The sequence below is a fragment of the Rhineura floridana genome, chromosome 1 (genome assembly GCF_030035675.1).
Source record: "Rhineura floridana isolate rRhiFlo1 chromosome 1, rRhiFlo1.hap2, whole genome shotgun sequence".
Lineage (NCBI taxonomy): Eukaryota > Metazoa > Chordata > Lepidosauria > Squamata > Rhineuridae > Rhineura > Rhineura floridana.
The window spans coordinates 131,842,600-131,867,844 of record NC_084480.1 but is presented as its reverse complement, the minus strand read 5'-3'; the positions used below and the strand labels follow the sequence as shown (position 1 = coordinate 131,867,844).

Below are 25,245 nucleotides of genomic sequence, written 5' to 3'. Positions count from 1 at the left end.
TGATCGATTGAGCTTTTAAACCAGCGGGGAGGGCAGGCAGGGGGAGAGAACGGGGGCAGAGCGATTGATCGATTGAGCGTTTAAACCAGCAGGGAGGGCAGGCGGGGGGAGAGAATGGGGGTGGGGGGCAGGGCGATTGATCAATTGAGCTTTTAAACCAGCGGGTAGGGCAGGCGGGGGGAGAGCAGGGGTAACACACACATCGTCACTCACCTCCATTCTGCTGCTGCCTTCTCCATCATCCTTGCCCTGGCTTTCTCCTCCACCGTCCATTTTTTTCTCTCCGGCGCTCCACCACCCCCTGCCTCTTCACCTCCTCCCTCATGCCACCTAACACAGAGCACGAGGGAAGAGCGAGGCTGCACAGAAGCCCAGTGTGAAGCACATGTCTTCTGTCCACCAATCACAGGAACAGAAGACTTCCGCTTGCTTCCCCCCCCCCATAATGTCCACAAAAGCCGGAGATTCAGGGACATGGGGGCGAGTCTGACCGGAGATCAGAAGAGCAAGCGCTAAGCTGGAGTCTCCGGCGGGATGTCGGAGAACTGGTAACGCTAGTATGTATGTATATATGTATGGAAGGAAGGAAGGAAGGAAGGAAGGAAGGAAGGAGAACCTTTAATAGGCTCATAATGTCAAAACGGCCTTCAAATTCCCAAATGTTGACAAACTAAATAAAAATAAACAATAGATTGAAGTGTCAGTAGATGATCAGTGCTGGGGCAGTGGTGGAAGCATGGCTCAAGATCTATGCCATCTGCTAATGCCTACTTTCTATGTGTACCAGTTGATTCTGTTCCCTTTATCAAGATCTCAGTTTTCTAAAATTACATGAAGTCTCCGTTTAATGGCACCATTTCCTGATTGAGGAGTTAGGCTGAGACCAATCCATGGTTTATAAAAAGCATTCAATGGATAGATTATGATCTATCAACTGGGATCCCAGAGGTTGGAGAACAATCATTATATGAGGGCTAGCATGAAATGCCAGTATGGAATACAGTGTATTTTAAGATTGTTTGCAATGTAAGGTACAGGCTCTTTCCTCCCAGCCTAGCTGTTGTGTGCATCTTAGTTCATACATGAATGCATGCTGATCATTTGACGACTTCATATCAAAAGGTGACTTCTGCTTGTGAATGGACTGTCACTGATATATTGTCACAGAAAGAACTGTCATACCTTATTATCTCAAAATGCAGCGCTTTTCAATGGAGTCAACCCAAATACAGTAATCAGGTGTACAGTTTACAGGACTGCATATAGTCATTAAGTGTAAGGAAACCAAGCGATGTTGTATGCATGCGCGAGCCAGGCTTTGGTTGGATCAGGAAGTGGAAGATGCACAGGCTTTGCATTTCCTACCTTGCAGCTATATTGATTGATGGTGCTGGGAGACAGGTCAATTCCTTGCTGCTTACTCCAGAGTTTTTCATTGCTCTTTGTCTCTTCTTTTGTGGACCTTTAATATATATTTCAAGCACACTAAGCCTCCTTCCTCCATTTCTTTTTAATCTCTCCCTGTTCTCAGAACTGGGTTAAGAGTGGTAACGGAAGCCAAACTGCCCATCTTCATTAGTTTTTGTAAACCTTATGGAATACCATACAATTTCCCTCCAGCTTTTGGTAGGCTCAGCATGAAAAGTGTCTAAATCCCTAGTGGAAATATTTGTTGAGAGGAAGCAGGGAAACACATACTTTATACTTCAGTACTCTGAGGCAGGCCAGTTTATGCTGAATTTTGCAGCATGTATAAGTTAAGCAAGTCAAATAGATTTGCATTCTTTCTTTTCATTCTCATTATTTATGTACATGGCACCAAAGCACTGGCTATTGGAAATCTCACTGAGCAACTCTTCCAACTCTTCAGGCTTCTGAGATTCTACCAAGCATCACCGACACACTTTCAGGCATATCATCGCAAGACTAGAAAATGATTTGTTTAGTTAAAGCTAAGAATCTCAGGGAGCTGAATTTAGTACCCCATTATCACATTCTGTAGCTTTTCTTCACTCTTGCAGAATCACATTGTACACTCAGTCCTGATGGATACATTACATACTCCCTGACATTTTGTCATGGTGACACTATACATTCTGGATGCAGTGTGTTACTTTGCAAGTCATGCAGGAACTTTGGCACTGAAAAACACCTGACGAACATCTGACACTGTTGAAGGAACTCTCCAGTTCACTGGAAGTTCCCACATGACTCTCAGTGCTATATGTTATATCCCCATTGTTTGGAGCATTCAGGGCATTGATAATGAACATGTACACTGGTCCTAATCAGTTTGAAGTGATTTGGCCATGGCGGTCGACCTGCTTGTTTGTCACCTCCCTAATGTGTGCACAGATAATATTAGGAAGCTCTCTGTTCAGGTTCATGGAGGATATGGCTAGCACCAGTCCTATTGACCGCTATAGGATAACAACTGCTTCGCTTCACTGTATGCACCACACCTCTAACATAGAATGCTTGATGCTTTAAGAGACAGCTTATTTGGGGGTAGGGCAGGGCACAGTTGTCTGCTTGTCTGTTTGGCAATTAACCATTCACATGCTTTTTGTTGTTGTAACACGCACTTCCTCTCTTGTTTTCATTCAAGCTTTGTACAGCATGGAAATTAATGTGGAGAAAGACAGACAGACAGGAGAGACCAAGATTCTCTCTACATCCCCCATTGGCCCAGAGGCTGCCCTTCAAAGAGGAATCAAAGTCTATGACGATGGTACCAAAGTAGTCTATGAGATGCACTCTGCGGGTGCAGTGGTAGAAAACGGAGTGCATAAGTTAAGTTCAAAGGATGTAGATGAACTTATTCAGAAGGCTGGACAATCAAGCATAAAAGGAGGGACTGTATTAAAAGCAGATGGAAACCTCAACCATATGAAGGAACAGATGCTTTTCAAGGAGGCAAAATTAGAGATGGTGCACAAATCTAGCAAAAGGCATTCTGGGAACCCACGACACCAAGTGAAACTCTCTGGGGATGACATCCCAGAAGCCAGCACGGATCATCCAGTAACAATGATATTTATGGGTTACCAAAATATTGATGATGAAGATGAGACAAAAAAGGTGCTGGGCTACGATGAGACAATCAAGGCCGAACTGGTCCTCATTGATGAAGATGATGAGAAGTCACTACGTGAGAAGACTGTGACAGATGTGTCAACCATGGATGGAAATGCCGCTGAGTTGGTTTCTGGGAGGCCCTTGTCAGACACTACAGAGCCCTCCTCACCAGAGGGGAAAGAGGAAAGTCTACCAGTGGAAAAGCTCCCAGGTACAGAAAAGAAAAGGCGCTGTCAATGCTGTATTGTCATGTGACCACCTCTTCCTTTCTTCCTCTTCTTCCAAGCAACTCATGCTCCATCACTCCCTTAGACCTCACTGTATTTTTCTAACTGCAATACTGTGAACTGGAAGTGACTGCCTCCATTGCCTTGCAGTTGGGTTGCTCTGGTTTTTCTAGTTCTTCAAGGGAGAAAATTGTGAAAATATTTCTCACCAAATGCACTGTTTTAGGATTATTTTTTAAAGGGTGAGACAAAAATGGAAAGTGAACAAAAAAACCACTTTCATATTTGAAACAGATCTATATCTATATATTGATATAAATATATGATATATGAATATGCATAGGTGGCTGTGTGTAAATATGCATATTTATATATTGCATATATTTATGAAACTTACAAATGTATATTAAGAATTTTACTTTATATATCTAGCAGGTATGATCAGCCTCCAACGATTTTGCAGGACTCTTAAGTTTCACATACATGTGAGCCTTAAACTGCATTTTAATGTTTGTGTGTGTGTATTTTTTTTTTTTTTTAAAAAGGTTTTATTTTTTACTGGGGCAAAGGGAGGCCACGTGGTCGTGCTATTGTTTTGATATTATAAAAATTTGGGTTTTGTTTTGAATTCTGGAAGCTTTTCAATAAGGCTTGCTCCCATGTAAGTCTGATAAAACTGCAGGGGCTTGCGAGTGACTAGTACTGGGTGGTTGGGTCACGTACAGTGAGTTCGACCCAACAAGGCACTACTTCTGTGCAAACTCCATTCATTTTGATGGGGCTTGCAATGAACATCTCTGCAAGCTTCACCAAGACAAATTACTGTTCCATAGGAGCCGTAGTGCTGCTGCTCCGTGGTGCCCTTGGGATAGAGTTCAGTGTAGGTTAGCACCATTGGTTTCAGAGGGACTTGTGCGCATGCACCTGTGTGTTGGCTTACAGCAGCCTTCACCAACCTGGTGCCCTCCAGATGTTTTGGACGGCAACTCCCAGTGTTGGCCACAGCTGATGGGAGTTGCAGTCCAAAACAAGTGGAGAGCACCAGGTTGGCAAAGGCTAGCTTATAGATTTGGAGTATAATTTGCAACATCAGAAACACAACATTGCTCACATCCCCTGATGGAACCAGACATTTTCTGCCTAGCAAATCGAGAGTGGTGGTTTTTGTGTTGGGTTTTGGCTTTATCTAACTCTTCCAGCTTACAGTATTGTGCATCTGCTCCGTCTCTGTACATTCAAACTGAAATAAGCATGTTGTGAAAATGGGTCCATGACTGAAGTGTAGACACTGATTTTAATCACTTGCCTTTTGATAACAGTGCCTACACTTGTTTGTGGCCTGCTATGACCTTGGTATGTGAAGTATTCTTTTGTGGTTTACTTAAAAATATGTACTCATAATAACTATCATATGATCTGATACTGTTCCTGTCAAAAACAGTAAAAAAAGCCTCAATATTTCTCAAGGGGAAAAAGGGCCCAGCTCTCAAGTTATTAAATAAATTTCATCTGGAGAATGTTGTTGTCACATTTAACCCGGAAAATGGGAGGAGCAGAGTAGGAAAGCTGATGACTTCAGTTGGAGCAAGCTCTGTTCATGTGACCATGCAGTCTTTCAGCATTAATAGAGCTCTTCTTCAGGAAGAAATAAGAAAGCCACCTATCTGAAATATAGTAGAGTAGTCCAAATTGAGATGTCAGATTTTTGTATCACCAGAACAGCTCTCAAGGCCCTGTTGCTTAAACCAGTGGTGACTAAGAGCAGGCAAGTAGGGCTCCATTTACCTAAAGTGACTCATTGCCCTGCTTGTTTTCCAAAAGTTCAGCAAAATAGCCTTTCATTCTCTCTCATTTCATCATGAAGAAATGCTCTGTGAATCATAAAAGGTCACACAATAAAAGATAATCACCTTGCCTACTGTCTCTCATTGGGCATATTCAGACATTATTTTCCCCCACGACTCAACCCCCCCCTTTATGTTACTTTCTCACTGCGAGGAAAAGTAGAGATCAAATGGAAAATCCCATGATTATTTGACTGTGAGAACTGTTCTAACCCTAAAAGAGGTAACCCTCTAAATCAGCCTTTCCCGACCAGTGTGCCTCCAGATGTTGTTGGCCCACAACTCCCATCAGCCTCAGCCAGCATTGCCAATGGTCAGGAAAGATGGGAGTTGTGGTCCAACAACATCTGGAGGAACACTGGTTGGGAAAGGCTGCTCTAAATCCTAAAAAAGATTTGATCTCTTAAGGTTATAGGACACTCCACATTCAAACAACAACAGGATCTCCTGTTTGATGGTTCACATATTTCCACAGTGAAGTAAGTGGCGAAGCACAGAGAATTGACTGTGTGAGCTTGTGGCATTCTGCGATTCTCTCCCTGATGGCTTTTGAGCTGGCCCATTGTTTCAAAGAAGCATTTCTTGGTCAGTGGACCTGTGACAAACTTGCACATGTACCAGTATAGCTTTTTCTACCTGCACTCTTGTAGAACTCCCATTTGGAGCCCACTGGGATTGTGCTCTGGTAAGAATTTCAGAATTGCTCATTTTAAGCCACTGATTCCCAATGGCTGTTTCTGACTGCTGCAAGTGATAGGCGTCCTCCTCAAGGCACCTTTATATGGAAAGTCTTTTGATGGAAGTCTTAACTGGAAGGAGGCATAGGTGGATCCACTATAATTTGAGGCTGATGGAAAATAATTGATCCTTATCCTGACTACAATGAACCTGCTTATGTTCTATATCTCATTGGTATTTGCAGTGGAGATATTCCTGGTTGATAGTAATGTATGTCAAATTCAAATTAGAAACTACATTTTCTAGAGGCATTAAAATAATTTCAACCAAGGAGCAATGAAATAGAATGGCTCTATGGAAAGACTATAAGCTGAACATCAATCTTGTCAGAGGCTGAGGTTGTTTTTCACAATGTACCTGTTATCTCTCTCTTGAGTGGTGCTTTTACTGTTAGCTTTAAACATCATGCTGAATAATGTTTTTGCTCTTAACTCTTTTCTTTCTGTGCCATGCATGGTAACTTTCATGTCAGGAATACCAAAACAGCCACAACAGGATTTGCAAGATTGTACCACATACCGGTCTTAAACACTTTTCCTTGGCAGTATGTTGCTCTTGATTTCAATGGAATGTGTTTCTGCATAAGAGTGCTTAGGATCACAGCCTTAAAAGGGTAGGTCAGATCATCAAAGCATGGACTCTCTCATGTAGCTTTTTTCTTTTCTATTAATAGAGTATGGTAATTTCAGAACCAATGCTGAATATCCAGTTGACAAAATACAGTATGTCATAAGAAAGGAAAAAGAACTAAATCAACTTAGAGTGGTGCAAAGAGACTAAGCAAGATTTCCAGCTGACCCCTGTATTTGTCCCAATAATGGATAATGGCTTCCATTTACTTATACCATCATCATCATTAGTAGTATTAGTATTAGTATCATTATTATTCCTTCCAGTTTTTGTTTATAAGGTTAAGTGTGACACTGCTCATAGTTTTCCATAAAATGTTCATTTTGTTGGGAATCTTGTGTCTTCCACACTCCTGCAATCCCAATTTTTGTCACTTCAGAACCAGTTCGACACCCTTCTTAGCTACAATATCCTTCACATAGCCTAATTAAAAAACCAAAGGATCCAACGTTATATTTGTGTTCTATGCAGGGAAGGGGAGGTAGAAAATGGTGACCATCTACAACTCCTATGTGCCTAGGTAACATTGGAAAATATTAGGATTAGGTATTGTTTGCAAGATAAAGTTGTACAAGTATTGGAAAGATTGAGGATTCACAGCAAGTTCATTCATTTAGCATCTAAATGTGCTTCATATAACATTACTGGAAGATTTGAGGGCACCGCAAAGTTTAATACCAACGGTTAGAAGGAAAGCACAAAACAGAGACAATTTTTTCCAATACAAAAGAAAATTGAGTTTCATTAATTGCAGTTTAAGCCCCATTAATTGCAGTTTAAGTTTAAGGTCAGTGTCCTGCATTCATGCATGTTAAACTAGATAAACTATTACGTTTAGAGGGTGATCTACAATGGAGTCTTTAAAATAGTTTCCCATCAAGCACAACCAACAATAGACATGATCCAGCTGAAGTTAAGCACACTTACATTCCATACAAATCAACAAGTGGGGTGGAGCTAGGTAGATATTCCCAGATGGCCCTAATTTCTTCTCAAAGAATTTTAGAACATCACCTGTTTTTTCTCTCTCTGAAGGATTGGATCCAGACTAAGTTAGTTGAACTTGGTTCCCATTGAAATCAATGAGAGAAGTTAATTATGACTTAAGTCCCAATGATTTCAAAAGGAATTAAGTTCAGCTCATTTAGTCTGGATCCAACCCATACTGTATAATTAAATCTGCAGTCCAAAATATTCACATTTACATGAGTGAATATATAGGCTGTAATCTAAACCTTCAAGAGGGTCCAATGTGCATATGATCTAGATTCTGGATGATCAGAGGCTGACTATTCAGTTGCATAGAGGAAATCCTCTGTATATACATTTGGAGAATTTGCCTGCATGAAAATGAAGAAAGCAAATCACATGTGAACTGCAGTAACTAGATTTGGGCAATATATATTATTATAGAGTAACTGAGATTCAAGGGTAGGGAGGCATAGCTCAGTGGAAGAGCATCTGCATTGCATGCAAAATGACTCAGGCTTAGTCCCTGGCATTTCCAGGCAGGGATAGGAGAGAAACCCCGGAGAGCCGCTGCCAGCCAGTGTAGACAGTACTGACTAGATGGACCAGCGATCTGACTCAGCATAAAGCAGTTTCCTATATTCTTAAGCCAATTTCATTTTTTATTTCATCCACAATTCTACTCTGGAAACAGAATAGAATTGAAAAGGACAGGTAAAAACAGAGTCTAGGCAATGTAAAAACTAGAGAGAGATTCCATGCTGATTTTTAAGAATGGTTGCTATCATCTAGCATACACATTTGTGTCAGATTATACAACTTTAATTACTTCCCCCAAGGAATCCTGGGAATTGTAGACTGGGGAATGTGCTGACAATTGCTGCCCTGGGTGCCTGCTGGGAGGAAGGACAGGGTATAAATTGAATAAATAAATAAATAAAAATCCATTTCAATCTCTAGTGCCTCTCACAGAACTGCAGTTCCCAGCTGCAAGCCTGTAATGTAGAAGATACATTCCTAGAGCACTCATATGTTCTGTCAACAAGATTTCTGTCTCTATTTAATCTATATCATTATTCTATCAATTCTACCACAGAAAAATACATTTAATTCAGAAAGATAGGCAAAAAGGAGTTCATGACTGTTTGGCACAATGGATATTTTCGCCTTAACTTTTGTAAATAATTTTTTTAAATACACAAGAAAAAATATTTTCAGCATGTTTTCTTAGAATAAGAACAAATAACCTGTACAATTTTTTTATATTTTGTATTTTCACATTTTCTACAAGTTAACCTTAGTTTTCATGACGACTTTCCCCACCCCCACCCCCAGCAGAGTCACTACATCTTTCTCTGGTTTTTTTTCTAAAAGAAAGAAACGTAAAACGCAACCACAATGCTGACCAAGCATCCTTTTTCAATTAAAGGAAAATCAATACAGAAAGAAAAGAAGGACAGGGTTGTTTTCTCTTTTGGTTTCCTGTGGCTGATGTACTGTATAGTATACGTTTACGTAACTCCTCCAGTTTGCCTTTGTGATATTATCTAAATGAATGACAAAACTAGATGTGATGTGCCGTCGGAGAGATTGCCTTAGCACTCTCTTAATTTTAATTCTCTCCTTGAGTCCTCCACCCCCAGCAATGCAGGCTGTGTTCCAAAGCTGTGTAAGCACAACATTCTCTTTTACTCTCCCTTTTGATCCAAAAAGGTGCCTGCCTCTCTCAGAAGCATAAATAGAATGGCACGACCTCGATCCGTACATCTTGTAAGATGCAAGACGTGTAAGATGCAAGTGTGCACATGTCATCTTTTGGTGGCATGACTCTACCAAATTGCTTAATAAAACAACTGTTTGCGGTCACTTATCAAAGTAGGATGTAATAACCTCATAAGCAGGTAATCTCTGTCATCTTGTTCAGTAGTAAGGAAGTTTCTACCACTCCCTAATTTTCCCAAGACTTCTGACTGGGTGCAAAAGTATGATAAAGGTCTGCTTATCACATGGGTAAAGCAGGTTTGCCAAATGGATAAATAATGCATTGCCACTTCAGAATGGCTGTCTATATTCATCCTCTGTCTTCATTGCAAAGATGGTAGGCTGGTTGGTAAACATGCAATCAATAATATAGTTTGTAGATAATGTAGTGGCTACGTTTGAAGAAGAGCATGGGTGAAGAACAATGGTTTTGCAGAACTAAGTCAGGATGAGGGCAGATATCCAACAAATGCTACAGACAGTCGTAGCCAAAGTTTTCATAACCATCAATGCACCTTGACTTTCTTTGGAGCATAAATTTCACTGCCAGCTATTCTTGAACCCTTTCCACCAGTCTTCAGCCCTTTGACCTTTAATCCCAATCGCCTTCATAGTTGCTAGTGCAGGCCGGCAACTTAGGGCTACACTTTCCCTCAGCAAATGCATGTTCTGCAAGCTTTGCTGAGTTAATAAAAATCAGGGGATGGAGTATTTATTATTCGTTCAACATTTTATAGCTCTTAACGTTTATTGCTCTGAGTTCTTAAATCAGGTGTATTTGTAGGGCAGAAGGGTTGCTTAACCCTCCAAATGGCTCCCAGATCATTTCCTCCCAAGCTTATTTCTAGACCTGGAGCCTGGGTGGAGGAAAAAATGGTTAAAAATGGCCAGGATGGCATTTGTAGGGAAAAGCAGTACAACCCAAAGTGTGCCTCTCACAGTGTCATTCTGAATTTAATGACATCTTATGTGAGCTCACTGGTTGATCTCAGGTGTATATTGGGGCCTTACTGATATTCAGAGGTCTGGCATAACTGGGGGTGGGGGGAAGCTAGGCAAATCTATACGATTGATTGATCCTTATTCCGGCTACGTCCAGAGTGAAAACATGGACAAGTTGTCACCAGAGCCCAAGTCTAGAAGCCCTTTTGCATGGCCACTTTTAAAAATACGCTTCCTTTTTTAAAGATATTTTCATTTAATACTGCAATGACAGAATATAAAATGTGTCCATCTTTTGGCCCAGGACACTGCTGCTGGGAGTTCTGAATGAAGAGAGAACCCTCCTTGCATGATCATTTTTAATCAACAGAGGCTTATCATTTCCCATTCAGAGTGGCGGAGTGGTGGGAGCTCATCCAGACATCCCCAATCAGCACCTAAGGAAAGTCCAAAAGAGGTAGCAACTGAGTTGATCCACACACACATGCACAGGCAGTAAGAGATAGTATAATGACCAAATACATCTGCCTGCATCGGTTGGATTTCTAAAACTCAGTTCACAAAAGATCTGTAGCCAGCTTAGCCCATCTCCCTTCTCAGACAACAGTCCTCTTAGTACAGTTCACTTTCAGTCCCTTGGCCAAAGGGCAGTTTTTAAGGAACTGTTACTGGGTGTCTATTTTTCATTCAGATGGCTTGCACATGGAAGCCTCCCTATCATGTCCTGACCTTTGGACTGAGGCGAAAGTGGATCAAACTAACAAAAAAGGAGTGAATACAGCCTTGCAAAGACATTTACATGTTGCTAGCCTAGCAAATATCTTATTAGCCTTCCCACCCACTAATAAATGCATGAATTAAAAAACAAATTGAAATTTAAAACTGCTGCATATGATCCATGCCCCGCTGTAGCAGAATTCTTACTCCGCCCCCCCAAAAGATACAGAGAACTAGACATCACAGTGTACAGGGAGAGAGATTTTAAGGTGTTTTTCAGAAAGTCTGGTGGTTTTTAAGAACCCTAAGAATTATTATTCACTGTGCCCCTATGTTTTACTGTTACTATTAAATTTCACTAAAATTTCATACCACTAGTCAGTGTTTCGGTGGCTTCCAATCTTAATTTGTGTTCTCGGTTCAGTGATTAAATTTAATGTATCCATTTGTGACCATTGGCTGTCCACAAGTTAGGATTGGGTGTCCATTTGGACACACAAATATTACTTCCAGAATGTCTTGTCAGGGACATGATTAGAGCACGTACATACAGCACAACCCTAAACTTGTTTTCTCCGAAATCCTGCAGACTTCAGTGGGCCTTACTCCCAAGCAAGTGCACATGGGATTGTAGCCTTAAGTGCATGGCTAGGAATTTATTATTATCATTATTAAATTTATTTCTACCCCACCTTTTGGCCAAAGGCCCTCAAGGTGGCTTACAAAAAATAGGCACAAGCATAAAAATACATCAATGAAGGCAATACAATTTACAAAAATTTAATAACAAATATCATTATTTAAAAAACCCAGCAATTACAACATTATTAAAAAACAGCAATTGCAACTTATACCCCTGCAGATGTTGCTGGACTGGATTGGATGTATGCATTGTCACCTATTCCCACAAATGGAACCTGAGAAACAGTGAACAGTCACCTGTGCCATGAATTTATGAGACATAAACCTTAAAAGCTATATTAGGTTCAAGTGCTGTGTTCAATGTCAGTTTACATTTCTTCTTTTTCTTAAAAATGTATTGTTACAGTATCCTGACTATCTGACTGAGAAAGCCTGATTTACAGTCCAATTAAACCAATCCCTTTTGGGGAAAGTCCTCCATGCGCATAGATTACAGACCAGGGCTGCATCTCCTGAGACCACTCCCAGCTAATCTGGTGGCTAGCTGTGTATCACCCCCCCCAAAAAAAGACACAGGTTTACATTATATTTGCATATGCTAATGTATATGTATATTTCCAATTTTAAAAATAATGACTGTAATTTAAACAGAAACACAATAAATCTCACCAGGGTGGGGAACAAGACTGTGACCAGGTGACCTGTGCCCTGCCGATTCAGTCTGCAAACCAGGTGCAAACTGTTGATGGGCAACTTCAGAAGGCTCCTGCTGTCCCTTCTTATGGATGTTCATCTTTAAACCTTGCTTGAACTGGACAGACCTTCGGAGGAGACAATAAAATAGAGGACTGGCCTCAAATAGAGGACTGGTCTCTGTAAAGTAGGACACGTGGCAGCCTTACATGTTGCATGTGCACATCTGCAAAGGGTCACCTGTGCACAGCTGCGCACATGTAGTTATCCCTCTGTAGATGCCTGCACTCAGCACATGGGTGTCAGGGGGCAGAGGGGCAGTCCCATCCATTAACAATATTCCATGGAGGACACAAAAATAAGGCAAAAGCATTTGCATTAGAGACTGCAATTCAGAACAGTTCAAACCAGCAGGAATTTTGCCATAAACTTCAACAGTATGAGCCAGTGTGGATGCAACAGAGGGGTCCCTCTTTACTTCCATTAAATGCAGCGAAGCCTACTCATGGTTTCTCCTTAATCCAGATTTGAAATGAACATTTAAAACCTTAGGTTAACATCTAAAACTGTAACACATAAAGCAGTGCCTTAGTTAACTTTTTGCATAGCACCAATCTGTCAAGAAATGTGTACATACACACTCGAGTTAACTATCTGAAACAGAGTGGCTTTTTAGTGGTGAAAGGTGGAGGCTACAGCATGTCTTGTAACGCAATACCAAGCATATTTGCACCCACGTAGGCCCCACTGCACTCAGTAGAATTGCAGACATATAGCCCAGCCCTAAACCTGCCTACCCTGACGCAATGACCATTGTTTTCAATTGACATTTCCAACTCAGCATACATGGGACCAAGCATGTGCATCCCAATCCTACATGTCTTTACTCTGGAGTTCATTCAATCTCATGCCTGAGTAAGTATGCATAGAATTGTAACTGGCCTTATGCATTTTACTCAGAAGTCAGCCCCATTTAATTCAAGTGTTTAGTTCAGGGATGGAGCCTGTGGCCCTCCATATGTTACTGGACTCCAGCTTCCATCAGCCCCAACCAACATGGCCAATGGTCAGGGGTGAGAGGAGTTGCAATCCAGCAACATCTGAAGGGCACCACATTGGCTACCCCTGCTGTAAAGACAAATGCTTAAAGAGGGCAAATCAGGCGTTTTGATCAAATACAGCCAGTTCTTTTGCAAAAGGGCCACAAGTTCACCATCCCTGGTTTACCTGGGGCAAGACTAATTCTGCCATGATCTTACACCTTTTAACTGAGGTTATAGGCACTACTTACAGGCCAAGGCGAGACAAATCCATTTAAAAGCCTTTCCCCCCTTTTCCGCAGCAAGTGCAATGCCAGGTCAGAAGAAGGGCAATCACCCAGGCTCTAAAAGTTTTTGATGTGCCATAAATAATTGCTTTTTTACCTTTTCTTTTCTTTTTACAAATGGGGGTTCAAGAAAATGTTGTATAAAGTGCTTTCTTTTTGGTGAATGTAGATTGTGGGTGAGATTTTATTTTCATTTTATTTTTAATGTGAAGCTTTAGCAGCCCACCTTCTTTGTGAGCAAATGTAAATAAGGCCCCATTTTTTGCAGGGGAGAGAAAGAACGACAATAAACTGCTGTGCTAACTACTGGATTAGAATTGCTGAAAATAGCTGCTGTCCTTTGTAACCTGAAGTGTACTTTTTGAGACTGTATATGCTTTTTTTTGTTTTGTTTTGTTTTCTTCAGAGAAAAAAAATCAAAGACAGACAAAAACAAATCAGAACACTGCCAGCAATAGCCATGCTGTAACTGTGGCTTCTTTCTGGGTTTGTTCCCCCCCCCTTCTCTCTGTATAGTATTAAAATAAAACTGCCTTTTCACTGCACCTATTTCTGTGTCTTTGTCCTCTTTTTGCTCTGCAATTCTCTCTTCCAAATGTTCTATAATCTCAAGACATCCAAACATTTTTCATCCTGCTCACTAAACTCTCACAGGACTAACCCACATTTCATCCACCCACCTTGTATTTCTGCTGCTCTTTATTTCTACTCATCTTGAACCACACTAGATGCTCTCACGCCTAATTAACCCATCACAGATTTGGGACTCTTGCCATCTTTTTTCCAATCCCTTCCCAGGGAGTACTCTGCATAACATGCTATGCGGCTACTTTTGGCCACAGTGATGATGAGCTGGGATGATGAGCTGGGGTGGAGAGTAAAAGAAACCCAGTATTAGCAGGTGAAAACGCTACAAGATTGGGGAGCCTCAGGTCTCCTTCCTACATTGTGTCTTTTGAGTGTGCACCTAAGGTTTGTTAAGTATACAGCTAAAAAAAAAAGTCATGTGACAAAGAGGAGATTGAAGACTTATGTATCACAGAGGTACACTTGTCAGATTTAGAAGAAGGCTGAATATCTCTGTTGAGGACACACTCATCGGCAAACTCAGGTTTGTTATTGTGTAATAGACAACTGGCCAGGGGAAAAACAGCCATAAGGCAGGTCCTGATCCCAATCTGGACTAGTAAGAAAGGCTTGACTCTTTCCCCTCACCATTTTCCTGCCAAACTTTGTCCCTGAAGCTGCTATCTGCAGCAAAGAGCACTCACAGGTAGAAATGGCACCTTCCTGGGGATGAGGGGAGGAGGTATAGTTTTTTGGTGGTGAAATGATGCAAGAGAGAAAAGGTTAACACATTCTCCCCTCCCACACACATTAGAAAGAATCGAAAGCAGCTGCAGAAAAAGTTAGCAGCAGCAGCAACAAAAAGACAGCTGCGCAAATACAATTAGTTCCAAATGTATTTTAAGAAAATTCTTTAATTGAGGAAAATGTAATGCTTCTTGTTAAAAACTGCTTGGGACAAATTTTCCCCTCAAGCTCACCTAAGTGATCCAGTTCTCTTTTATGCAGCCATCTTTTCTGGCTCCTGGTTTAAAATCCCCTACCCACCCAGTCCAGATCTGTATCAGCCCTGTCTCCAATGATTGCTTTTTCAAAAGAAAGATGTGGCCAGTACTAAGTGCATTAGTTCAGCACACTAAACATAACACATCGTTTGTCTTAAAGTTTTCAATATGAACTAGGAATAATTAACTGGAACCCTGGGGCTAGATATCGCTAAGCAGAGCCCCATGTTTCCCAAAATGCCTACGGGAAGCCCACAAGCAGGACCTGAGCGTAACAGAGTTCTCCCTACCTGCGATTCTCAGCAACTGGCATTGTCTGCCCGACTGTTCTTATGGCTATGCAACACACACACCTTTATGCACCTCAGCTGCTTCCCAAAATGAAGACAGAGACACTCTTCGGCCCAGAGGTGTGGGACATGTGGCCATCCAGATGCTGCTGGACTCCCATCATGCTGGCAGCAACTGAAGGAAGTTGGGAGTCCAGCATCATCTGGAAGGCCACATCCCTGTTTTAGACATCAATTATTGTTATTGTTGTTGTTATTATTTAGGTTTGTTACCCACCCTTCACTATGAGGTCCCAGGAGATGTTACAACCATTTAAAAATACAATATTAAAAGTAATTAAAACCAATTACAGTCTCACGCCTATCCACATTAGGCCAAGAGACCGGGCAATGAAAGTGGCAAACTCGGGTTCCCCAGGCCTCTGCCCAAGCCTCTCCTGCTCTCACCCAGGGCAGAGAGACAACATTAGAGAGTCCTTTGCCCATACAGTTAGATGGCTCATGTAGGAGTCAGCCAGTGGGAGGAGCCAACGCCACTTAGTTCAAAACATAGCTCCTGTTTACAACTGGTTGCTGACTAGGGGCATAAACATTGGAATGGTGAAGTTAAGGCATAAAGAGGCACTCCCAAACTTTTATGTGCATAACCCTAAGAACAGTCGGGCACAGAATGTAGGTCTTCCACTACCTCCACCATTGGAGGCAATAGGCCCCTGAATGCCAGCTGCTGAGAATGGCAGAAAGGGAGAGCTCTGTGACACTCAGGTCCTGCTTGTTGTTCCCGTAGGCATCTGGTTGGCCACTGTGAGAACAGGATGCTGGACTAGATGGGCCACTGGCCTGATGCAGCAGGGCTCTGCTGATGTTCTTACGTAGTCATTAATTTTTGCTCTGCAAGGTAGAGCAAATTCTCCATTCTGCTGACTGACCTGGATGACATTGTAAATCATTAGATATACATTTCCATATTGAGGGAGAAGAAGGACATCAACTGCAGCATGGGGGCAGAAATAAGAGTGAGAGGAGTGCCAGGGCTACTGCTTTGTAATGATACAGACTGGGTAAAGTGAACAGGACTGTAATGTAATATATGCTTTGCGTGTAGAAGACCCAGGCTGTTCACTTAGGTAACTAAGCTAGGAAAGAACCAAGTCTGAGGCCCCGGGCAGCACTGGGCCAGATAGTGGAAGGCAGCTTTGGGTGTTCATATGATTCAGTCAGAAGCTCAGAAGCATTTGTTCTAGAACAGAAAATCATGATTACCTTTCATGTGTTTCAAGCCTCTCTTGATCATAAAACTACTTCAGTGTGGGGAAAGAAATACTTTTGTGAAATAAGAAGTCCAGTAAGTAATTTAACAGTTGCTTTAAAATGACTGGAGAGCAGCTTAAAGGCACACTGGTCCAACTTTTTCCCTGCCAAGCTAATAACTAGGCCAGAGATAGCCAACACGATGCCCTCCAGAGGTTTCAGACTACAACTCACCTCATCTCTGACCTTAGCCCTGCAGGCTAGGGCTGAGAGGAGCTGGAGGGCATCATGTTGGCTACCCCTGCATAGGCCAACCCGCTGTATGTTGTGGCTTAGTATACACACGCGCACACACCATTTTTGATGCAGATCCAGATTGGGATGGGGGGGAAATTTGATTTAGTTCACATGCAAAGCCGAATTTATCAAATACGCACTTTCTAAAACAACACGAGAACTCAAACACAGCCATCCTTCAAAATTTGCACTTATCCAAATTTTTGGAATGCAGTTCTCCAACCAAGAAATGTATACAAAATAGCACATATTAGGGGAAAGTGTGCACAAAATACATATATAGGTGAAACTAACATACAAAAATGCATTAGGATAAATAGCTTGCAAAAATGTGTGCATTAGTCAAAATTACATACAAAAATGTGTATATTAGGAGAAATTCGCACTATAATGCTGGAGAATTTTCATGAGTTTTTTTTTTTTTACAAAAAATCGCAAATTGCTGCAGAAATGTGGAGAATTGAATATGAGGTTAGAAAAATGAGAAACTGAGAGAACTGAAATTGGCAGATCCTTCATCCCTGATCCAGAAAGGCAACAAAAATGGAACTGCTGTGAAGCAGAGGGAAATTGATATATCGAGCCCTGGTAGGCTGCCCCGAATGGCTGGTTGCAGATTTGGCCAACATGGTGGCTTCCAGATATTGTTAGACCTAGCCAGCATGGCCAATGGTCAGAGTGGTGGGACTTGCAGTCCAACAACATCGGAGGGCACCACATTGGCTACCCCTGCTGTAAAGACAGATTCTTAAAGGGGGCAGTGCAGACATTTTGAATCAAATACAGTATTTTGCAAGAGGTATTTCAAAAGAGAGAGAAAATTAAAAATTAAGTCGATAATAGCTGAGCTACTTTTAATATACTTCCTGAAGTTATACATCATCCATAATTCTAATACCTACAACAAACAATTTTCACATCGTAGCATGTGTAATTGTGAATTTAGAATCTACTTGATTCAGTGTGGGGCACCCAGAACAGTTGTGATTCAATGGTGGGTATATGCTTCAAAACTTACATTGGAATAAAGAGAAACTTCTGTTATAACCTTTGCAAATCCGTATCCGTAGCAGAAAGATAGTTTAGCCTAATCTTCAGACAATATAGCCATTCCATTGCTCATGCTGCTTACAACAGCTGAGATGCCACCAGTATGTTCAGTCGGTCTTTAGTGGACAATGTGTGTGGCCCGCCCAAAGAAGACAACAAAAGGTAAGATGGAGCCTGGAAGACAAACTTATGCCAGATGCAATCTCTTTCTTGGAAAGGAGAAATGTATCAACCAATCCAACTGAGGACCAATTTATACATTTTACAGACTTGAGTGGTAAAGCTTTGCCCAGACTGGTCCACGTCTGGCAGTGTATGCACACATGCGTTGGCCCATTTGGATACTTCACGCATGAAAGAAAAGTTGCTGCACATGGAGAGGAGTTCAGCCTGGTCTTGGTGGCGTGATATTTTCTATGTGACCGGAGTTGTTATTGCTCTCATGGGGGAGTATTCAGAGCAAGGCTAACATCTGCTGCTATAGTCAGGAGGGGCTACCAGTTTATTCCCCTGAATTTATAAATCAGTTCTGCTGCTATCCCCTTAGGGTCCAAGATCTACCTGGACTGACAATAAGGGCCACCTGTTGTTCCCTCTTCCAGCCTTCAGCTCTAGGGACATTTGACAGGTTACTTCTTTACCTGTCTCGTCTTGCTCATCTTCTCAAATGGATTTGGAGAATGAGGTTACATATGATGTTACACATTGAATACCAAAGATAAAGAAAGATCCAAATGCCAGTCCAGTCATTTTCTGTGTGTGGAATTGGAGAGTCTTGTCCTTCAGCCTAAGCACCAAAATGTCTTAGGCTGGTCCAGGTTGTAGGATTATCCTAAACAGCAGGTTAACACATCCTGTAGCCAAAACTATCACCCTGTAAGCTTGCTCAAATAAGGTGATTTGAGTTAGACATGCATACTGTCCTGTGTTTTAATATAATGGCATATATGAAGATTAGATTTTATTCACACTCCTATTTAACTTGGACTGGATATTTCCCTTAAATTAAATATAGGAATATGTCTCATCTGTTACAATGCTGAAAATGAAAGCAGAGATAGCTTCCATGCACTGCTAAAGCTTTCATCTTGCTTATACCAAAGGTAATTGATTTTTTAAAAACTATTACATTTTTATCCTGCCTTCCTCTGAAGAGTTTGGAGGTGTGTGCACACATATGTACACACACACACTGCACATTTTATCCTCACAAGAACCTTGTGAGGTAGGCTCTTACCCAAGAGCACACTGGGAGCCTGTCAATAACCCTTGTCTACATGATCAGGGAATCTTTGTTTACATGAATTGTAACTCAAGGAGAAAACTGCAGGTCAATCATGATGAAATATTATCCTCTTGGTTATGGAAATCCTGTGACCCCTGGGAGCCAGTTGTGTAAGACATAGAAAGGTGCCTTAAACCATTGGTCTATCTGGCTCAGTATTGTCTTCACTGACTGGCTGGTGGTGACTCTGGTGGTGAGAGTTCTTATATCTCTGTTTAGATTACAGTAATTATTTCTAAATTTCCATACATACTTATGAATTAGTAAATCCAAATGTTATGTAAATCTGTATCTTCTTTTGCACTCTTTTTCTGGTGATGCGTGTTGCCTTTTTCTGGCAATGCATAAATGGGCACCATCTCACTGAACTATGACCCTTCCCAAACTACAATAGTTCCAATGATATCACCTACCCTCTCACAGTCTGGTGAACCTCTTGCTGAAGGAAACTATAGGACTAGCCCTCTTTATCTGCATGCTGCTCTGCTCCAGGTACTTATTGCTTCTCCAACTGTGATGGTTCCAGTATCAAAGGTGTTGCTCAAGGATTTTGGCTTAAGAAATGCTGCCTTCTTTTTCAGTCTTCTTTACCTATAAGCAACTGCTTCGACAAACCAGGCTAAAGGTAATTATCTGAGAAGAAGAGATTATGGAATATGGATTAGATTATAGGCAGACATCAGGCTTATTGGATCTACTTTGGTTTCTTTACTAGAACTCCAAGATCTACCAGTTGGAGCCAGGACATAAGTGAGAACAGAGTGCCTTTGAGCACATTCTGAGCTTTGGAATTTGTTTCCAAAACCAGAGACAACTGAGCTCAGAGTTCATTTGCACAGAAGTCAACTCATGAAAGCTTTTCCTCATTACAGAAGCCCAATTTAGGTGTGGAAACTCATTTTGTTGTTGTTACTGTTGAAAAAATAGGAATCGGAAACCCTTGCCAATCTACTGCAAATCAAATAGAGATCTACCAGTAGATCCTCGTGATTTACCTTATGAAGGCTCCTAGGACAGGAGGGTAAGGCATGGCAAACTGAAGCAGCCATTCCCTTGAAGATAAACATAGTCTCTCTGCCTTTCCATCAGGAGGGAATGAATTTGGGGCATTTTACATGCAAAACAGGTGTTTTACTACTGGACTATGGGCTTTCCACATGGGCTGTTAGTAGTAGGTGGTAATACCTGAAGATTAGACAGAGCAGCACATTTCAGTTTGTGAAAGCAGCCATACTTGAAGGCAAGGAAGAGATTTGATTGGTTTATGCAGCCCTGGAGGGAAAAGAATATGAAGAGAATCATGCCTATTATATCACTACTTGAGTTAGCCAGTGGTGCCATTAGGGCTGCACTACAGGACCCACATCCAGCCACCCACCCACCCAGGGCCAATCAGAGGTGGGATCAGGAGGGGCATTTGTGCCAGGACCTCAGGCTCAAAGGGGGCCTTAAACTTAGACAATTTGGGGGCATTTGATAAGTTTTGCAAATTGTTTTTCAGCTGAGAGCTGCAACTTTAAGCAACTAAGAAATGTGATTTGGTAAAAGACATAATTTTTATGTTAACTGCTATAGGTTTTGTCACATTAAAGAGTTTAAAATGTTCATAAATATTAATAAAGTTACACCTGTTCCGATGGCACAAGACTAGACCCTGGTTAACATGTCCTCTCAGACCAGCTAATTATATACACAAACCACTCGCTCTCTTTTTCTGTGTGTGCCTTACATTGTTTTCCTGTTTTATTGTTATTATGGCTAGGGGACTTACAAACTAGAAGTGGCCTGGCCCTCTCTGGACCTTGAGAAGGCCTGCCCCCACCCACCCACCACACTACAAGGCGGCCAGTGGTGCTGTGGCAGCAAGCGACAGTGATGGTCCAGGAAGCAAACTGCTGTATTGCAGCCTAGATACCAGCTACCCATTCTTTAAATCATTTCTTAAAGAGCAAGAATGGCAGCAAGCTTAGCCAATGGTGGGCAATGGGAGGCTCACGGAAATGGGCTGTTGCAACACTTCCTTTTGCTTCTTTGCATTGTGTGCTAGCCAGCCAGCCAACCAACCAGGGAGGGAGATTAGTGCTACCAAGTTGACCATGCAAGGCTGAAGAAAAGCTGGTCAGCAGTGGCAGAGGGAAGAATGGAGCAGCGCCTTGCAACGCTCTTGCAGATAGCCAATTCATTTTAATGGTTTTTCTTGAAGCCGAAATTCACAGTAGTGAATTTCCAGTTTAGTTGAGAGTGCTTAATGTAGATATGAATTTCTAAATTTGATGGCTGAGGAGAGAGTCATAAAAGTGAGTGTCAGCACCGTGAGACCCAAGCCAATAAAAAGTCTGTATATATTTATTGCAACATGTTTTAACGTCGTTGGTTATTTTGGAGAGGGAGAATATAATTTCTACAATAGATACAATGTTGCTGGATGTCACTTGCAAAATGTGGCCCACAATAGTAAAGATTTCATATTTCCTGCAGTGGCTAGGGGGAGTAGAATTGATCAGTTACTAATGAATGGTTGAGGGACACTGAAGTGTGTTCTAAAGTACTCAGCATGAAAGATTCACTGTGAGATCTAAGGGCTTCTGCCTTTTCATATTTTTTTAAGAGAAAAGCAATTGAAGCAACATAATTTCATTTTTAAGCAACATTCTTTCAATCTTGAGTTGATCTAGAGTCAAAACTGTCATGCAGAGTGAACCTATACATACTGACTCAAGAGTAAGCCTTACTGTGCTCCTTAAGACTTACTCCTCCCCCAAATGTGCATAGCATTGCAGCCTTAAGAGATGAGCCACAGAGCATTTAAATATGGCTTTCTGACATTTAAGATAATGTGCATTTCAAATGTGTAAGATTTATCCTATATATCTCAGGAAATGTATAAACTTGAAGAGTGAAAGGAAGAAATATTGGAATAATTTCAGCAGATTTATTTCCTGTGCCTTGAGGCTCCGCTTTTCCCTGGAGAAATATCTTGCCCATTTTGCCGGGTGATTGGCTGCAGTAAAAACCTTCTAAATGCTGCATGCTGAGCACATGCAGACAAGGTTTCTCACACTGTGTGTGTGTGGGGGGGACACTGTAGGATTATGGACACTGTAGGATTATGGAGCGTGATGCCTCAATCTGTGCAGGAGCTATATCTGCAATAGCTGGATGGGGAACAACATGCTCAAATATGAGATCCACCTAGGGCCAACGCTTGGTTTGGGACCCTTGTTGGGCTCCTCTCCCCAGCATTCAGCTTCTCTCCCTGAGTCCCCAGGCTTACTGGGTGACAAGCACTGACAGTAAAGGGGTGAACTTGGTCCTTGCTCTAGTCTTGCAGGAGAGGTCATGGGGCAAGACAGATCAGTTGTTTCAGTACCAAGCACAGCTCCCAGCAAGGAACTTGGCTCCAACAAGGACTGGAAGCAATCTGGGCCTTTTTGAGCCTCTGCCTCGAGTCCACCTGTCCGGCCCCCTTGTAGAAACTCTTAAATGGCCAACCCTCTAGCCTGATGACAAGTATGGCATCCTGCCTCGTGTGCTCCCTGTGTCATTGGACTGATGAAATATTGTGCGGTGGTCTTAGTTCCTCTAGCCCAGGGGAAAGTGCCGGTGGTGATCCTGTCTCCAGTTCTATGGGCTCTGTTGCTGTGGCATTAAGTGGATGTCTGCCCACCAGCTTCAGGTACAATAGCCCCCTCATTACCAGCATCAAGTTCAGAGCTAGGACCTCAGTTTGGCTCCTTAGCTGATGGCACTGTAGTCTTCGACACTGTATTTTCATTACTGCAGGACTATACAGTCATGACAGTGGTGCTGTGGCCCCTTTAAAATTCCCCACAATGTGTAATGCCCATACATCATGGGCATTGCATTGTGGGGAAATTAGAATGGTTGCCATGACGGTAAGCCCATTCATACCATCTTGGCAGTCCTTTAGCACTGCTGCCTGGCAGGTGGCGCAACTCCAGCAGGCAGTCTGGTAGTCCAGCAGCAGCAGCCTAGCTGTGATACTGACAGGAGCCTGGGCTTTCATAGCTGCACTCACTGGTTCACTGGTGCAGCCACCATGATGGGCATTGCATTGTGGGGAAGAGACTATGTTGGCTGTGCTGGTGAGTGCAGAGCTCCTGTCAGGGCTGGGAGCCACCAAAATTGAAAGGGCCCAGAGGCCTGGTGTCAGTAGTGGTGGGCCCTCCCAGGGCTCCAGGGTCCCACATTTGCTCAGATATGCTGCATGATGCTGCTAGGTCTGGTTCCCCATTCTGATTCAACAGCTGGGGTGATGTACATGTTGCCTTAAAAAAAAAAAGCTGAAATCCCACTGATTGACTGTTCAGGAGAGAGGGTGGCAGACCTGCAGCCAGGAGTGGGCTAGTGCCCCCCTAAACTTTTTCTAGGGAGCTAATTTTATTTTACCAAAAATATATAATTGAATATATTACAGAAGAAAATCCCCTCGATTTCCCCCCTGGACCTTTAGGCTGGCTACAAACCTGGAGAGCAGACTGATGGATTTAGTCCCTATCGAAGAGCTGATGGGTAGGACTTTGAGCTTTTTTAAAGGGCTACATACACACAGCCCAAAGTGTTCCATGCATACTCTGACTGGATCTTTGGACTAGATGACACGTGGTCCAAAGCAGCATAGAAAAATCTTACTGCTTGGGCAGTTCACTCCCTACCTCTTTGATGAGTATAGTGTAGTTTGCACCCCCAGAGCTGATGGAGAACCATAGCCATGGTTCACACAACTGGCTAACAACCTGATCTAATTAAACTGAACTGCTTGGATTAAACCCTTTTAGCCTCATTAAAGCCAATAGAACCAGGTCATATTAAATCAGAATCATTCCGAGTCATAGCAGTCTAAGTGCTGATGGATACAAAGAGGCAACCCAGTCTAACACTAGGCTACTGCAACAGAAGGGTATCTATTATCTTAATTTTTTAAGATAATTAAATAAAAAAACATATATCATCCAGGCAACAGGATAAGAGTTCCATGAGATGCTTGTTAGCATGCTAAGAGACAAAGGACATGGGAAAAGCAGCATTGCAAACCAACCATTAGCCAGAAACCCAGCATCACTAGCCAAAATCCAGCATCACTAAGCAATCTAATCTGGGAGAATATGCCGGGCTTGCTACGTGGTGCTGATTCTTATATAAAACATCCATTTCCAGTTTGTCTGTAAATAAGAATCTAATGCATCCACCTGGAGGTAGAGCACATGCGTTGCCACATGCAGCATTTCTCTATATGTTGTAGGATAGAGGAGGAGATGTACCCGCTCACTAGGCCAAAATTCAGGATCTGAAGCCACATTCATTACGCTTCACAAGTCATGCTTCCTAAATCCTGATAATGGGGTTATAATGGGGTTATCCAAAGGATGGCATGTGTTCTTCTCAGTTAGCAATAACAATTTCAGGGTGGGGTGAAATAGTGTTGCAGAAAAAGTGTAACATGGGCACCATTTTAAGTTTTATGTGCCATAGCCTAATGGTTAGCCTTGATTATAGTGTCTTGCCCATTGCCTTCCAATAGTGTCCTGGGATTGGTAACTACAACCTACAGGTGCAGTACATTCCTCACCGCATCTTCCTCCCTTTGGGAGTGACTTTGTGTGTACCCTGCATCCACAGCGCATCCACACCACATCCACATTGCATATATAAACAACAGCAGTGATCTTCTGTGGTAGACGAAGAGGCAGGGCTATACAGGTAAGCACTGGTTTGGTCCCAAGTGACTCCCACTGAATTCTGCGGGACTAATCGGGTGCAACCCGTAACACAGTTGGGGATGTACATGCAGACACTGTCCCTGCCACCCCAGACACTGCTGCCAGCAGTCTCTGCAATATATAAGCCAGTCCTTGGGGAAGGGCTGAAGCTCAAAGGTAGAGCACATGCACCCTGGGCATTTCCAGGTCGAG

The 25,245-nt window shown here is 42.2% G+C and overlaps 1 protein-coding gene across 6 annotated transcripts in view; it reads left to right on the top strand.

Moving 5' to 3' along the window:
* PALM2AKAP2 (PALM2 and AKAP2 fusion) overlaps nt 1–25,245 on the top strand; it is a 370,520-nt gene that overhangs the window by 185,705 nt on the left and 159,570 nt on the right. For 5 of the 6 annotated variants that reach the window (XM_061632556.1, XM_061632546.1, XM_061632566.1 and 2 more), the window contains exon 7: nt 2,609–3,289. The exons of the other annotated variant lie outside the window; for it this stretch is intronic. In XM_061632556.1, the coding sequence (XP_061488540.1) occupies nt 2,609–3,289 (681 nt within the window). The remainder of the gene's footprint in view (nt 1–2,608; nt 3,290–25,245) is intronic. 6 annotated transcript variants of the gene reach the window in all.